This window comes from Pseudonaja textilis, chromosome 15, assembly GCF_049901715.1.
Source record: "Pseudonaja textilis isolate UNSWEBS1 chromosome 15, rPseTex1.2, whole genome shotgun sequence".
Taxonomy (NCBI): Eukaryota; Metazoa; Chordata; class Lepidosauria; order Squamata; family Elapidae; genus Pseudonaja; species Pseudonaja textilis.
The window spans coordinates 3,464,584-3,480,408 of NC_142004.1; the positions used below are offsets into that span (position 1 = coordinate 3,464,584).

Here is a 15,825-nt window from a genome sequence, read left to right on the forward strand (position 1 = left end):
TTCTATTTCCTTCCTTCCTTCTTTCTCTTTCCTTCCTTCTTTCTCTTCCCTTCCTTCCCTCTTTCTTTCCTTTCTTGTTTCCTTCTATTTCCTCCCTTCCTTCTTTCTCTCTTTCCTTCCTTCTTTCCTTTCCTTCCTACCCTCTTTTGCTGTCTTTCTTTCTCTCCCTCCCTCCCTTTCTTCCTACCTTCTTTTTCTTTCCTTCTTTCTTTCTTTCTCTCCCTCCCTCCCTTCCTTCTTTCCTTCATTACGTTTTCAAGAAGAAAAAAAACCCAAGGAAGTCCAGTTGCCTTTTGAAAAGCCCTATTGTGTCAACAAACTAGAGTTAATATGAGGCAAGACTGTCACATACAACCATGAATGTATAAATACTTTTTATTGGGGCGGATTTTCACGGTTTACGGGTTGCTCTCAAACACCCCTGAGAAAGTTCGAAGGTTGGTGTCTTCTTTAAAACAGCAACCACATCACTTTTTCAGCCTCGTGGACCCAGGGCATTATTAACAAGAAATCCTTGATACCTTTTACCTGCAGAAGGTTATAAATTTGAAATCTTCGGCTTCTTTTTCCGTCTTTAACGCTTCCCACCAAACATCTCTCATTCCGTTTGAAAACTCCCTTCCTTTTTTTACCCTTGCTACCCACCAGAATTTTATCAGCCATCTGCTGGATTTGCTGAGATTTTGTCTGGATATCTTCTTTCAGGCGGTTCTCTCGCCGCTCCACCGTCTCCAGGCGCTTCACTTGGTTTTCCAGAGAATGGCGCCTTTCCTAGACAAAAGTTCAGACAAGAAGGCAGAGTGAACCCACACCACGAAAAACAACAACAATCCGGATAGTCACCCAACGTTTTGCTATCACAAGAAGACCAGATTCAGAACCTTGGGGTCAGCCTTCCAGCAACCCTCCAGTCCAACCGGTAGGTTCCTTTATTTGGATAGCAAACGGGCACATCTGTGGAATCCCAAATCTGAAAGTTTCTGTGATGACCCAGGGTGGGATACAAAACAAACACAGTCACAGAAAACAGGTGAAGCCCCTTTTATTCCTTCACTTTGCTTCCAAGCTCCGAATATTCTTGACGGAAGACAAAAAACTCCCCCACAAACAGTTACAAGAAGAAGGAAAAAAGCAACACAAACCAGGCAAGATAAGGGCTTGAAGACGTCCACAGATATCAGAACACACGCTGGGAAGGACGCCAAACTCAGAGAGGAACAATAAACTAGAGATATTTCTATGCTTTGTTTCCAGCACTGGCCCATACGCATGTCTGTCCTCTTATCCAGTTGTCACAGCTGCAGCCCATGAAGAGGATCAAGGCCCTCTCCTCCCCCGTTGACCATGTTGTTCCCTTATCCTCTCCTCCCTGCGTGCCCTAGGATGGAGGGGGGATGGGCCTGGGTCCTCCTCTGACTGCCCAACCAGCCTCTGCCCTTCCCCAGCCTCCTCCACCACCTCCAGAGCCACACTTCCACTCCCTGTCGGCTGTTCCTCCGCTCCCTCAGAGTCCGTCTCCACCAGGGCCATGACAGTTTCAGTCTTCCTTGCAGAAGTCCAAACTACAAATCCACCCCACCCCCTTACCCATCCCCACATCACATGGTCCAATCCCCATCTGTCCTAAAGTAAGGCCCCCATTTTATTATGCGCCACACTCCGTGACCTTGAACCAACAAAAGAATTTTATTTTGTCTAACTAGATGTATACTCCGACGAATTCACCCTTCCCACTTTCTCAGGCTCAATTGTGGCAGCGTGAGAGCATCGGATCTCAATATGGCTTCCAAATCTGACGCTTGGAGGATTGAACTGGAGTTAGAAAGCCAGAACCATTTGAAAAACAACAAAAAAGGAGAGGGGGGGGGAAATGGCAATGATTCTTTAATTACCACTCTGCCATACCATACAAATTTGGCCACTTCCAAATCAAGGCGCTGTGGCTTCCCGCTACAAGCTCAGGTGACTGAGCAACCAGGATGAGGGGACTGGAGGCTAAAACATACGGCGAACAACTGCAGGAACTGGGCCTGGCTAGTCTAGGGAAGAGAAGGACCAGGGGAGACAGGAGAGCAGCCTTCCAATATTTGAGGGGCTGCCCCAGAGAGGAGGAGTGGGTCAAGCTATTTCCCAAGGCACCCGAAGGCCAGACAAGGAATAGTGGATGGAAACTGAACACGGAGAGATTTAACTTGGAAATAAGGAGAAACTTTCTGATAGTGAGAACAATCAACCAATGGAACAGAAGTTGCCTTTGGAAATTGTAGGAGTTTCATCACTGGAGGCTTTCAAGAAGAGACTGGACTGCCATTTGTCAGAAATGGTGTAGGGTTTCCTGCTTGGGTGGGTGGGGGTTGGACTAGATGACTTACAAGGTCCCTTCCAACTCAGATTATCTGTTATCTGACTACAAAACCGCTGGCTGCATGCTCTCCAAATTCACTTCTGACTTCATCTAAACTTCGGTTCAAAGCCCCCAAATGCAATCATCTTTAAGCTAAGAAAACCAGGCCGCCATACAAGATTTCCCCCCCACCCCCGTTGCACTGGAACGCGACACGCCGAAAGTGGACAACTTGCTCACCTCGGCTTCCAGCAATTTCTTTTTCATGCTTTCGTTGGAGTCCTCCCGGTTCTGCAGTTTCTCCAGCTCTTTCTCGGCCCTCTCTTTGGCTTGGCGGATGTTCTGAAGCAATTCGGTGGCTTCCGAGCTGGCTTTCATGGCCTTAGAGAGAGACAGGAAGGGTGAAAATCGGGGTTGGCTGCCGGGCGCAAAAACCGGAGCGTTTCAGGAACCCATCACACAGGTGTTTAGTTTAGCGCCTCACGTAATTTGATGCATGGGGGAGGGGGAATCAACAATGTTCTGGTTCCTAGGGAAGGAAGAAAGGGAGGAAGGAAGGAAGGAAGGAAGGAAGGAAGGAAGGAAGGAAGGAAGGAAGGAAGGAGGGAGGGAGGGAGGGAGGGAGGGAGGGAGGGAAGGAAGGAAGGAAGGAAGGAAGGAAGGAAGGAAGGAAGGAAGGAAGGAAGGAAAATTGTGGCCATCCAGATCTGTTTTTGAATTGGGCAGACTTATAGAAAGAAGGAAAGAAGGAAGGAAGGGAGGAAGGAAAATTGTGGCCATCCAGAGCTGTTTTTAATTGGGAAGACTTATAAAAGGAACCGAGAGAGAGAGAGAAAGAGGAGGGAGGGAGGGAGGGAGGGAGGGAGGAAGGAAGGAAGGAAGGAAGGAAGGAAGGAAGGAAGGAAGGAAGGAAGGAAGGAAGGAAGGAAAATTGTGGCCATCCAGATCTGTTTTTGAATTGGGCAGACTTATAGAAAGAAGGAAAGAAGGAAGGAAGGGAGGAAGGAAAATTGTGGCCATCCAGAGCTGTTTTTTAATTGGGAAGACTTATAAAAGGAACCGAGAGAGAGAGAGAAAGAGGAGGGAGGGAAGGAAGGAAGGAAGGAAGGAAGGAAGGAAGGAAGGAAGGAAGGAAGGAAGGAAGGAAGGAAGGAAGGGAAGCTTTTCTTTAAGAGCATGTTTCTCCATTTTTCCCTTTGGGGAAAATATAATATTCAGCCTTTTTTTTAATATTTCCCAAAATATAGTATTTCAAATTCTTCTAGCAGGGGGAAGGGGCTTCCCACACCAGAAAAAAAAAGGTGGGGGGAAAAAGAAAGAAAGAAACAGAAGTCATGAAATCCATGAGTTATGTTTTGGCACCTACCCCATTCATGAAAACCCAAGAGAAATTAAGCCAAGCGCAATCTGTTGCCATCTCCACGCTCATTATATATCATCACAAAACCTGGACTCTTGAAAAAAAATGCTCACACACCTGGTGCGGGGTGTGTGTGTGTGTGCGTGTGTGTGCGTGCTCGGCTTGGGCCTCCTCAAGTTAAATTCCTACCCAAGAATCCAAATTCTGACTCAAACTTTTGTTTTTTTAAAAATAAGCCGGCCCTGACAGGTTGTGAAGAGGAGACAGCGCCGATTATCACGATTTCAAATTCCAGGCACCGGTCCTCCCCCTCCCCCCACTCACATCCCACCCCTCCCCGTCTCTCCTTCCTATCTACAGCAGGATGACTAACTCTGTTTTGGAACCCTTGTTCCGCCCTCCTCTGCATTACAGCTTGCAGGAGAGTCTACAGAGGAGATTTATAAACTTGTGTAGGGGGGAATTTTATTTTATTTTTTTTAAAAAAAGAGAGAGAAACCCTTCCCCCCTCACCAACTTTCTCCCTGAAAAATCAAAGCCGCCGAGCCTCCGGCACGAGGTCCAGAATTAAATTCTCACCTTTGTCAGCTTCTCTTGGAGTTCCTGGATTTTCACCTGTTGATCTGCATTGATCTGGACAAGACAGGAAGGGAAAGAATGAACAACATCGGGAGGGACCTCAAAGATCTTCTAGTCTATCCCCCTCGAGCAGGAAACATTTCGGACAAATGACTGTCCGGTTTCTTCTTGAAAGCCTCCAGCGATGGAGCACGCACAGGCTGATCCATTGTTGTCGCTATCAGGAAATTTCTCCTTATTTCTAGGTTTCTTGGCGGTTTCTTTTATGTGGGTAAAATGTTCACGAAGATTCCGGATAGTGCTAATACGGTCAAACAGGCCACAGAACCTCCATCGCGACTGCCTGTTCCCTGATCCCAGTTTTAAGTCCAGAATTCATCTGAATTTATGATTTTACTCTCACAAAATCTAAATCCAGGGAGCGTCCTCTGGCTAGTCCCTCATTGCCAATCAAACTGAGGATCAGTCAAATATTAGATTTATTCTGGGATGCCAAATTTGCTTTTGCGAATATGCAACTTTCTTGATTTTTCGCTGAAGACTTTTCGCTTCTCAAATCTGAGAAGCTTCTTCAGTTCCGCAAGGCAACTGAACTTTCTTTTGTTTCTCCTTGAAGATGTTTCACTTCTCATCCAAGAAGCTTCTTTACTTCCCAAAGCCAACTGGACTTTTTTTTCTTGAAGACATTTCCCTTCTCACCCAAGAAGCTTCCTCAGTTCTCAGTTCCAATACTTCTCCAAAACTGAGGAAGCTTCTCGGATGAGAAGCGAAACGCCTTCAAGGAAAACCAAAGCAAGTCCAGTTGCCTTTTGGAAAAGCATCTCGGGGGCCTATCATAATCTGGATGATTGAGAATCCCCCATAGATATTTCTACCGGGGTGTTATCGCGAAGAATTCCACAAAGAAAACAAGACTTGTAGACATACCTTCTCCAGCTTGGAATACAGCTCTCCTACTTCTGTTTTTCCTTGGTCTTTAACCTTTTAGGTGAGAATTAAACAAAACGTGCAATTTAGTAATCTGATCCAGATTAACAGAAAACTACGCAGTTTCTGGTTTCAGTGTTCTTATACCCACTTTATTGGGGAAACAAAGGTGAAAACTTGAAGGTAATTGTGATTCAAACAAGAAGAAAGAAAGAAAGAAAGAAAGAAAGAAAGAAAGAAAGAAAGAAAGAAAGAAAGGAAGAAAGAGAGAGAGAGAGAGAGAGAGAGAGAGAGAGAGAGAGAGAGAGAAAGAGAGAGAGAGAAAGAAAGAAAGAAAGAAAGAAAGAAAGAAAGAAAGAAAGAAAGAAAGAAAGAAAGAAAGGGAATCTTTCTTAAGTAGCTATCCTAATCTAATTGCAGCTCCAGCTTTTCTTCTGCCCCACTGATCTCTGATTTCGAAGGCAGCTGATAACTGCCAGCCTGCCCTGGCCCCATCTCTGCCTCTGATGCAGAGCCCTCGCCCGAATCTTCCTCAGCCTCTGGGATTGACCCAGGTTCCTCCACAACCTCCTCACTGTCCAACTTGTACTGCCAGCTCCGCTAGCCGCCGGCGGGCCACAACAAATAGGTCCCGAGTCACTTTGCTGTTGTAACAGTCATTAAATGAACTGTTTGTTATAAATGGATTTTCTCTTACTCTCAAAAATTAAAGTCTACAACTCAGCCATTGCTGCTTGCGGGAATGGGCTGCGCACACCTTCTACCACCGAGTCAAATTTCTCTCTTTTCCATCTGTTAGGAGACAGGCAAGATCAGAAATCAACCCGGGAATTCTGAAGGAGCTGACCTTAACAACTTTCTGGAGCCGGTTATGACATTCAGTGGCTTTTCGCTTGAAGTCTTCTGCCGCCAGTCGAGATTCCCTCAGCTCCGATTCGTAGAGATCGCTGCGTCTGCGAGCAGAAATAAGGTCTTCTTCTAGCTGGTTCATCATCAACCTCATTTCTTCCACTTGAGCTTGGTACTCCTGAAGAAGAACAGAAAGGGGAGTCAGAGGTTTTGGAAATTTGTGAACAGAAAATGGAGGGGATGAAAGATTCTGGAATCACAGAGGGACTCCTAGTGGAATGTGGTACTCCATTCGTTCACTCATAAAATTCATTCATTCATTCAAATAACTGAGTTGGAAGGGACCTTGGAGGTCTTCCAGTCCAACCCCCTGCTTAGGCAGGAAACCCTACACCACTTCAGACAAATGGTTATACATCTCCTTCAAAACTCCCAGTGTTGGAGCATTTACAACTTCTGGAGGCAAACTATTCACTGATTCATTGTTCTCACTATCAGGAAATTTCTGCTTAGTTCCAAGTTGCTTCTCTCCTTGGTTAGTTTCCATCCGTTGCTTCTTGTCCTGTTTGCAGGTGCTTTGGAGAATAGCTTGACTCCTTCTTCTTTGGGGCAGCCCCTCAGATACTGGAACATTGCTATCATGTAATCCCCTAGAGGAAAAGTTTGTAATAAAAATAAAATAAAAAAAATTATGGGGGGGAAAAAAAGAGAGCTATCTCTACCTGTTCTTTGATTTCCTGCAACTTGCGACTCTGTTCTCTTATATCGTGAAGGAGCTGCAGTGCCTTGTCGTCCTCTTGAGAAACTTCCATCCGAGCCTGTTCCAGGCTTCTCTTTAAGCTCTGGAGAAAACAAAAATACAAGGTTGGACAACACAGAGGGCCCCCTTGGTCTGAGACTGGGCCCAAGCAAAGGCGGTCGGCTAAGAGGGAAGGGAAAAAAACAACAACAACCCCAAACCACTGTGGACGAATAAATTTTGCCTCTTAGTTTGCTCTTTTCTTTTCTTTTTGGTGCAATTTCTGCCTTCTGACCTCAGGTGCAGGAAGATCTTCTGACCGAGAAGGCCAAAAATAGGCTTTTGATCCAAAAAACTCCATGCAGAATCACAGACAGTTGGTAAGAGACCCTGGAGGTCTTTCTAGTCTAACAGTGCGTTTAGTGTCCGTTCCAAGTTACGACAGCACCGGGGAAAAAAGGGACGTACACCTATGTTTCACAGCGGCCTTTGCAGCGTCCCCGCGGTCCAAAAGCAGACGCTTGGCAACCAACTCATACTTACGACGGTTGCAGATCTTTTTGGCAAGCAATGTCGACGGGGAAACCAGGTTCATTTTAACAATCGCGTGACCAATTTAACAAGTGCCATAATCCCCTTAAGAAGCACGGGAAAGAAAAAGCCTTCAAAGGAAACTCCCTTTCGTTTAGCAACCGGAATTTGGGGGGTCCCTATGGCGGTCGTAAGTTGAGGACTCCCGGCATTCTTTCACCTTGGTATCACATCAAGCCTTAGGCTCCCCAGACTCCCCCGAAACAGACTTCAAAGGCCTTTCCAATAAAGATAAAACTTTCTGGAGCAATTTCTGGACGCTGCCACCAAACCTACAGGTAGGTTCCCAATGGTCAACTCGACATCTCCTAAAGGCCCACCGGAGGGAGGGAGGGAGGGAGGGATTTCTGGGGAGCAGGGAGAGGCTCACACTGCATTCTGTGATGTAGGTAGCCAGGTCTTGTTCAAGCAGGGAGCGTTGGGTCTCGGAGGCTTTCAGCTCCACCTCCTTTTGGCTGAGCACAGCCTCCACCTCCGACACTCTCCGGTGCAAGCGCGTCATTTCCTGCTCCATCTGCAGACAGACATCAAAAAGGGTTTTAAGAGGGATTTTCCGGTGGGGCGTACGGGGGAGCCGGCAGTGTCAACCAACACCACCGGCGGGAAGGAGACAGGTGGATAGTAGGGTGTGTTAAAAGGCTAAATACCATTATTTCTGATCCTGGGAAATTCACACTTCCTTCTCAAGGAAAAAGCAGTAATTTCTAAGTCACCCCATTCATTCACGCGGCTTCTTTGCCTTCGGTCCCTCTCCGAACCCCGGTTAGCAAAGAAGTCACAATCATTTTTTTTTCCCCACCTGATTGGGGTTTCTTTTAATTATTATTAGTATTATTATTAGTATTATTATTTTTCCTGTCGCTCTCTCTTTTTCGCTCCAGAGATGAGTCACTTTAGCTTTCTCCCAAATCCATCTTGGGCCAGAAAAGGATTTGCCCCCATTATCTTTCAGGGGGACCAAGAGATCAAGACGGATCAAAGCAAAAAAAAGTGCGGTCGCTCCCTTCGAAGTCCCTCAAAGGAGAACGGAGTTTCCACGGGTTCCCCAAGGAGTTTTTCTTTCCAGAAAGAGTCCGAAGAACGTGGTTCGTTGCAAATCAAAAGACGCGGCCACAGTTACAGAAGAAGAAAGAAGAGGAACGGGAAGAGGAGGGGGGGGGAAAAAACCACACACGCACACGCACTCCGAGACTTTGCAGTACTCAAAAAGGAGAGTTGGAGAAGAAAGAGAGCATCAGATGAAGACGGCATGTGAAGCGCCGGAAACCCCCGCCAGAGTTGGGCTGATCAAGGATCTTGGGTGGATCCAGAGCTTCTTCTGCTTAACACGGGCAGCCCTGGAGCGAGGCATGATCTAGATTCATCTCCCTCTGCCCGATGAAGAGAAACTTCTCTGCTGAAGCCGCCAACCAACGTCAACCTCTGGTAAGTCCTTTAGGCCGGAGAGGTTGTGGACTTCTGGAGCAAGGAGGAAGTCCGGCCATGTGAATAAATACCTTGTGACACTTATCCTGAGTGCCTTGCAGCTCTTTGCTCTTAAAAAGGAGTTTCTTTTCCATGGAGCTAATCTTCGCGGGAGAATCCGGACGCAAAGTAGACCTTGAGAGAGAAGAAAGAGAAAGGGAGTGAACCTCAAACTCTGCCTAGATGTGATATTGCTTATTTGATTGCTTCTTGTACCCTATGACTATTATTAAGTGTTGTACCTGATGAGTCTTGACTCTTGACGGATGTATCTTTTCTTTCATGTACAGCATGAAAGCTTTGGAGCATTTGCACCAAAGACAAATTCCTTGCGTGTCCAATCACACTTGGCCAATAAAGAATTCTATTCTATTGTCGATTGTAATATCCCGATCTGTAGCCTAAGATATGACTTAAAGGTAAAAGTTTCCCTTGCACATATGTGCTAGTTGTTTCCGGCTTTATGGGGTGGTGCTCATCTCTAGTACAAAGCTGAAGAGCCAGCGCTGTCCGAAGACGTCTCTGTGCTCATGTGGCCGGCAGGACTAAACACTGAAGGCGCATGGAACGCTGTTCCCTTCCCACCAAAGGGGTCCCTATTTTTCTACTTGCATTTTTTACATGCTTTCGAACTGCTAGGTTGGCAGAAACTGGGACAAGGAATAGGAGCTCACTCCGTGATGCGGCGCTAGGGATTTGAACCACCAACCTTTCTGATCGACAAGCTCAGCGTCTTAGCCACTGCGTCCCTAAGAGATTACTTACAAGCCTTACAAAACTTATCCACAACCATGTTAAAACAATGCAGGATACAGAATTTCTCTACCTGTTCAGCTTCTAAACTCCAGCCTGGACCATTTTTTTTAATGCAACATGCCCTCTATCACAGGAGCTCCCAAATATTGTACTGCCACAACCCCATAAATAATAATTCTGTCATTATTTATTACAACAATAAACATACTGTTATCGTTCCAACGATAAGCATAACATTTGCAAGAATGTGTCTTCAATCTACACACGTAGGATAAAACAATGACAGAACCTTGAAACAGTAGAAGATCAAAGCGTCTCGCTGAAAATAAACCATCACATATCCAAAATTTAAAACCTTATTTAACGGGAAGCACGAACCTCCTGAAATTTAGGGTGTATTTTCTGAAACAGGCTTTTCATTTCTCATTTCACATTGGATTCTATAGGAGAGGAGCAGACTGGAGGTGGTGTCAAACAAGTCATTAGCCTAGAATCATTACAAACAGTCTAAATCCAATCCCTCTTGAATGCTGTTGACTTTTATCTAGATACTTGTGTATTGACCTGAGCAATAAATCATCTTAGCTGGAACTTAATGCCAGATCCTGGCTATTTGCTCTATACTGCAACAACAGTGGGAAATCTTCATTTTGCTGACGGCTTATTCAGGCAGAACGGGAATGAATTTGGATAGAGATCAGAATTTTGACTTCTGCCACCAAACCTGGAGTCTGGGCAAAACTCACTCCAGTTTTGCTTGCTTAGACAAGCCAGTTGTCTCCTTTGGGTTTCCCCTCCCTCTGCCTGGATTAGCTGGCTCCCAAGTTTTAACCAAATCCAACCAGATTCCCCACCCCCACCCCAATTTAAACATGGACGTCTCAAGGTTTCCCTTCCTGCTGATCGGCACCGAGCCTCTTTGCAAGAGAAATGGGAAGTATCACTTCAATGTGAGCCAGTCGGCAGCTTCCCAAAGAGCCAACACAGTTCTGGACTGCATCAACAGAAGGACAGAATCGAGATCATGGGAAGTGTTAATACCGTTTCATAAGGCCTTGGCAATAAGGCCACCCTTGGAATACGGCATCCACTTTGGTCGCCACGACGTAAAAAAGCTGTGGAGACTCTAGAAAGAGTGCAGAGAAGAGCAACCAAGAGGGGGAGGGGGACTGGAGGCTTAACAACTGCAGTGATTCACTTAACAAGCCTGGCAAGAAATATGGGGGAAATTTCACTTAAAAACTGTCTTGCTTAGTGATGGAGATTTGCGCTCGACTGAGAACATAAATCAAGGACTATCTGTATGCAAGGCCAGAGTTGAGCCTGCTTTCCTGTTCTGTTTGGATAAGCCAATCAATCAATCCATCCATCCATCCATCCATGCATCTATCTATCCATCCATCCATGCAACCATTCATCCATCCATCTATCTACCTACCTATCCACTCATGCAACTATCCATGCATCTATCCATCCATCCATCCATCCATCCATCTACCTACCTATCCACCCATGCAACTATCCATGCATCTATCTATCTATCCATCCATCCACGCAACCATCCATGCATCTATCTATCCATCCATCTATCCATCCATCCATTCATCCATCCATCCATCTACCTACCTATCCACCCATGCAACTATCCATGCATCTATCTATCTATCCATCCATCCACGCAACCATCCATGCATCTATCTATCCATCCATCCATCCATCTATCCATTCATCCATCCATGCAACCATCCATAATTATATCTTATATATAAGGCATTATATATATGTAATCCTCCACTTACAACAATTGAGCCCCAAATTTATGTTGCTAAGTGAGCAACGGGTTAAGCGAGTTTTCCCCATGTTACGACTTTTCTTCCTAACGTTGTTAAGTGAATCCGGCTTCCCCTATCTATCTTTTAGCTAACAATCTTCTATCTTCTATCTATGCATCCATCTAACAATCTATCTCTCTTCTATCTTCCATCTACTTATCACCCATTTTCTATCACCCATCCACCCATCTTCCATCTACCTATCACCCATCCATCTATCCATCCATCTATCTATCTTCCATCTATCACCCATCCATCTATCCATCCATCCATCTATCTATCTATCTATCTCAAGGTTGCCCTCGGTCTTCTGTCCTTCTGAGGTGGGTAAAATGAGGACCCTGATTGTTGGGGTTTGCAAGAGGCTGACTCTGTAAACCGCTTAGAGAGGGCTGGAAAGCACTATAAAGCGGTATATAAGTCTAAGGGCTATTGCTATGCCTTGGTCATTCTTTGCATTATTCTCCCTTCAGTGGCCACCTGTTGATTTTCCTTGTTTTTCTACCCAAAACTAGGACCCAAGAACAATTTATTTGCTTAAACAGTTACACATTGAAAGGCTCAACCTGGCATATCATAGTCATCTCTCATTAGATCGCTTTTCGTGCTACAAATGCTTTTCGTGCTACAAATAGCTTTTCGTGCAAAAAAGCTTTTTTCGTCACGCACGCTACGTGATTTGGGGAGAGATTTTTTACAGCCCTACAATTGGGCTCAAAAGCCATAGTTGACAGCTTAGAGTACTGTGCAAATGAATTCCCATGTTTATTCAATAAGCTTTCATTAAATAAAACCCAACCCAACCCCCACAAAATCAGCCAAATGTGGCTTATTCAATAAACACTGTTTACATATGCCACTAGAGAGCTTAACATTTGAATGAAGTCCTTCGTCTGAGCAGTTCCGATACAGCTGGGAGATGTTTTGTATGATGGTTATTTTTATTTATGCCTTTCTGCCTAAATGAACAGGCAAAAGTTACAGACTATTTATGACCTTGTATCTTGGGCGAAACCATTAACTGTGATCTAGAAAGCCACGATACAATTAACTATGATAGAGTTGGTGTGTTAACTTTCCACTGAAAGCAGGAGATATTTATAACCAGGTTTCTAAGCCATGGTTTACAGCCTGTCATGTTGAGCAACCCCTGCCGTTCAGAATGCACTCAGTAAACCATGATTAAGCAAGCATGGTTTAATGTAATGTCCAAACCTAGATTGTCCTTTTAAAATCTCCTAGAGGAGAGAAAAGAGATGCCATGCTTTTAATTCAAGAACCTTGAAACAGCCTATTTCCCATTTTCACATCTTCCTCTGATCAAGAACATTTTGGAAGAAAACGAGAAACTTTTAAGAACTGACCTCCAGAATCCAATCAAAGGTGCAGAACCACAGGGAAGCTTGCAAATTAGCTTCCTTGGGCCATGCCGCAGTCACCATTAACCGATGATCACAGTTGCATTTCCCTGCTCAGGTAGCTCTTGTCCAACAGCTTCGTTTGATGTATTCAGAGTCTATTTTTTCTTTATGTACACTGAGAGCTTATGCACCAAAGACAAATTCCTTGTGTGTCCAATAACACTTGGCCAAGAAAGAATTCTATTCTATTCTATTCTATTCTATTCTATTCTATTCTATTCTATTCTATTCCATTCCATTCCATTCCATTCTATTTCCTTCCCCTTCCTTCCTTCCTTCCTTCCTTCCTTCCTTCTCTTCTTCTCTTCTCCTATTCTATTCTCTCTTCCCTTCTCTTTCTTTTTTCTTGTCTTCTCTTTTCTTCTGTTCTCCTATTCTCTTCTCCTATTCTCTTCTCCTCTCCTCTATTCTATTCTATCCCTTTCTATTATTATTCTACCATTCTATTCTATTGTTATTCTACTATTCTACCACTATAAGCCTGATTTATGTACATATACTCTCAGTGTACTTATGTATGCTGAGAGCATTTGCACCAAAGACCAATTCCTTGTGTGTCCAATCACCCTTGGCCAAGAAAGAATTCTATTCTATTCTATTCTATTCTATTCTATTCTATTCTATTCTATTCTATGAAGGAACTGCATCATTTTTTTACATCCGATTTCCTCCCTTGGTCAGAAGCCATGCCCCCCCCCCGCAAATATCGATCAACTCAGGATGCTCACCATCGAAAGAGAGACCCTTCACCTCGCTGCTTGCAGAGATTCCCCCAAAGGTTTGGTGAAGACTTTTTAAGACTTTAGCTCTCCCCGCCCCAACCGTCTCCCCCAACCCCCCAAAAAATCCACCCCGTAAAACTGAGCAGAAAGCAGCTTTTGGTGCAAAGGTACCACCTTCAGATTCCTGATTGGTAGCCCTGGCTTTCCTCCCCCCACCCCAGCCCAGAAAGCAGCACCCTCTGAGTAGGAGGCTACGAAAGGCAGGGAAGAAGCTCCCATTTAATTGCTGGCCTATTTCAGGTTCTTCTGACTCATAACACGGGGACATCACTGGTGCCAGGAGAGAAACCAAATTTAGGCTCTCTTTTTTTTAAAAAAAAGAAAAAAAGGAAAAAGAAACCCCATCCTCCACACACACACACAGACACACACGGGGGGGGGGAACCCCCCCAGGTTGCCAGACAAACTACCCCACGATGGGGCTGCCTATATGCCGAAGCCCATTGAAAATAGGAAGCTGATGCCACCCTGTTCATGTGTATTTTATATATATCTATATCTATCTATCTATCTATCTATCTATCTATCTATCTATCTATCTATCTATCTATCTACCTACCTACCTACCTACCTACCTATATCTATCTATCTATATACACACACACACACACACACACATACATACATACACATATATACATATACATATATATATATATATACACACACATACATATACATATACACATATATACACATATATACACACACATATATAAAATGATATACCAAAAAGAAAAAATAAAATAAAATAAAATAGGAAGCTGATTTTTTTTTTTTAAAAAAAAGAACCAAAGTCTTTGCTGAAAACCCAGGGTTGAAATTTTTTTTTGCAGACCGATCGCTTCATGCACTAGCTTGGAAACCCAATTTAAACAAATCGAAGAATGGTTAAGGGGGGGGGTGTTGGTGCATTCCTCTTTAAAAAAGAGGGGGGAGGAAGACACTGTAAGGCATATATAAAACCGCTCCATGCAGGGGGGACTATCTGTTAGCGTCTTAACAGCTTCTCCTCGTCTTCCACCGAGCCTTTTTTTTTTTTTTTTGCTTTTGCTCCTACTTTCCTTCTCCTAGTAGCAACCCCGGAGTTCCAGGCCCCACGGAACCACAGCAAGAGGCATCCTCAGAGGAGAAGGGCTACTTTCCACGGAGATCACCTCGCCTCCCGTTGATCCAGGACCTCAGATCTCCCCACATCCAGCCAATCGCGGGGCCCTCCGCATTCGGCTACTCTGCAGTTGTGATGCCTCCTTTGACCAGGAGTCCATCCAACGGCCCCGTACACCCCACACACCTCCCCGCCCGTTTTGCAAATAACACCCCCCTGCCCCCAACAGCAAGTTCAACAGAAGCAGCACACCGGCATCCAGTTCCCTTCCGATTTATTTTATTCATTTATTTTATTTATTTTTTTTGCAAAAGGATGAAGTCAAAAACGTTTTCTTCCCCTGCAGGCTCAACAGATATTTGGGGACGGAAGGGACCAGATTGGATTTCAGGAGTTTTCATCTCAAACCAAAGAGCCCCCACCCCCACCCCACCCCCTGCATTGCACCCAGTTCCTGGGGAAAGAGGGAGGCCAACTAAGACCCATCCTAGTTTTGTAAGGAAATCAAAGACCCTGGAAATCCGATCTCCCTCCAGCAGGAGAGGAGAGAGCTCTCCCCCTCACATCACATCCCCCCAGATTTCTGCCTCCTCCCAACTACCCGGAGAACACCCGATCACCTCTTCCGTTACTCATCCTTTCCGAGCCCCTTACGGCGGCGGTGGTGGTACTTACTCTGACCGGAGGACGGCGAGTGCCTTGATGAAGGAGAACCCCACGAACGGCAACGCTTCTCCTCCGGGGGAAGCTGCGGGGCTCAGCTGGCCGAGAGGGGAAGCGATCCCGGCGTCCGTCTCCCGGGCATCAAAATTAGAGGTATCATCCTCAGCCTGGACGGCGGGCACGAAAGGAGGGCGAACTGGGCATCGGTTTCCAGGAGGCACCCGGGGGGAGGAAAGAAAGGGGAAAGGATGAGCTGCCGTCTGGGGAGGCGAGGGGCTCTCATTTCAGCATCTCCCAACTGGCAAGGCACTGCGGCGGCCCCCGCTAACACCCGCGGGCTGAGCGACGGAGCTGCCCCGCTCTCCAACTCCAGCTTGGCAGCAACCAGAAAATTAACCCTCCCCTTGCCA

The 15,825-nt window shown here is 45.4% G+C and overlaps 1 protein-coding gene across 22 annotated transcripts in view; it reads right to left on the reverse strand.

Annotated features, from left to right (window-relative positions):
• CIT (citron rho-interacting serine/threonine kinase) overlaps nucleotides 1–15,825 on the reverse strand; it is a 93,279-nt gene that overhangs the window by 59,012 nt on the left and 18,442 nt on the right. For all 22 annotated transcript variants that reach the window (XM_087913189.1, XM_087913186.1, XM_087913188.1 and 19 more), the window contains 9 exons: nucleotides 15,428–15,611; nucleotides 8,886–8,988; nucleotides 7,760–7,903; nucleotides 6,782–6,901; nucleotides 6,058–6,237; nucleotides 5,211–5,264; nucleotides 4,284–4,337; nucleotides 2,585–2,725; nucleotides 646–771 (listed from right to left, as the gene is read on the reverse strand). In XM_087913189.1, the coding sequence (XP_087769315.1) occupies nucleotides 646–771; nucleotides 2,585–2,725; nucleotides 4,284–4,337; nucleotides 5,211–5,264; nucleotides 6,058–6,237; nucleotides 6,782–6,901; nucleotides 7,760–7,903; nucleotides 8,886–8,988; nucleotides 15,428–15,611 (1,106 nt within the window). The remainder of the gene's footprint in view (nucleotides 1–645; nucleotides 772–2,584; nucleotides 2,726–4,283; nucleotides 4,338–5,210; nucleotides 5,265–6,057; nucleotides 6,238–6,781; nucleotides 6,902–7,759; nucleotides 7,904–8,885; nucleotides 8,989–15,427; nucleotides 15,612–15,825) is intronic.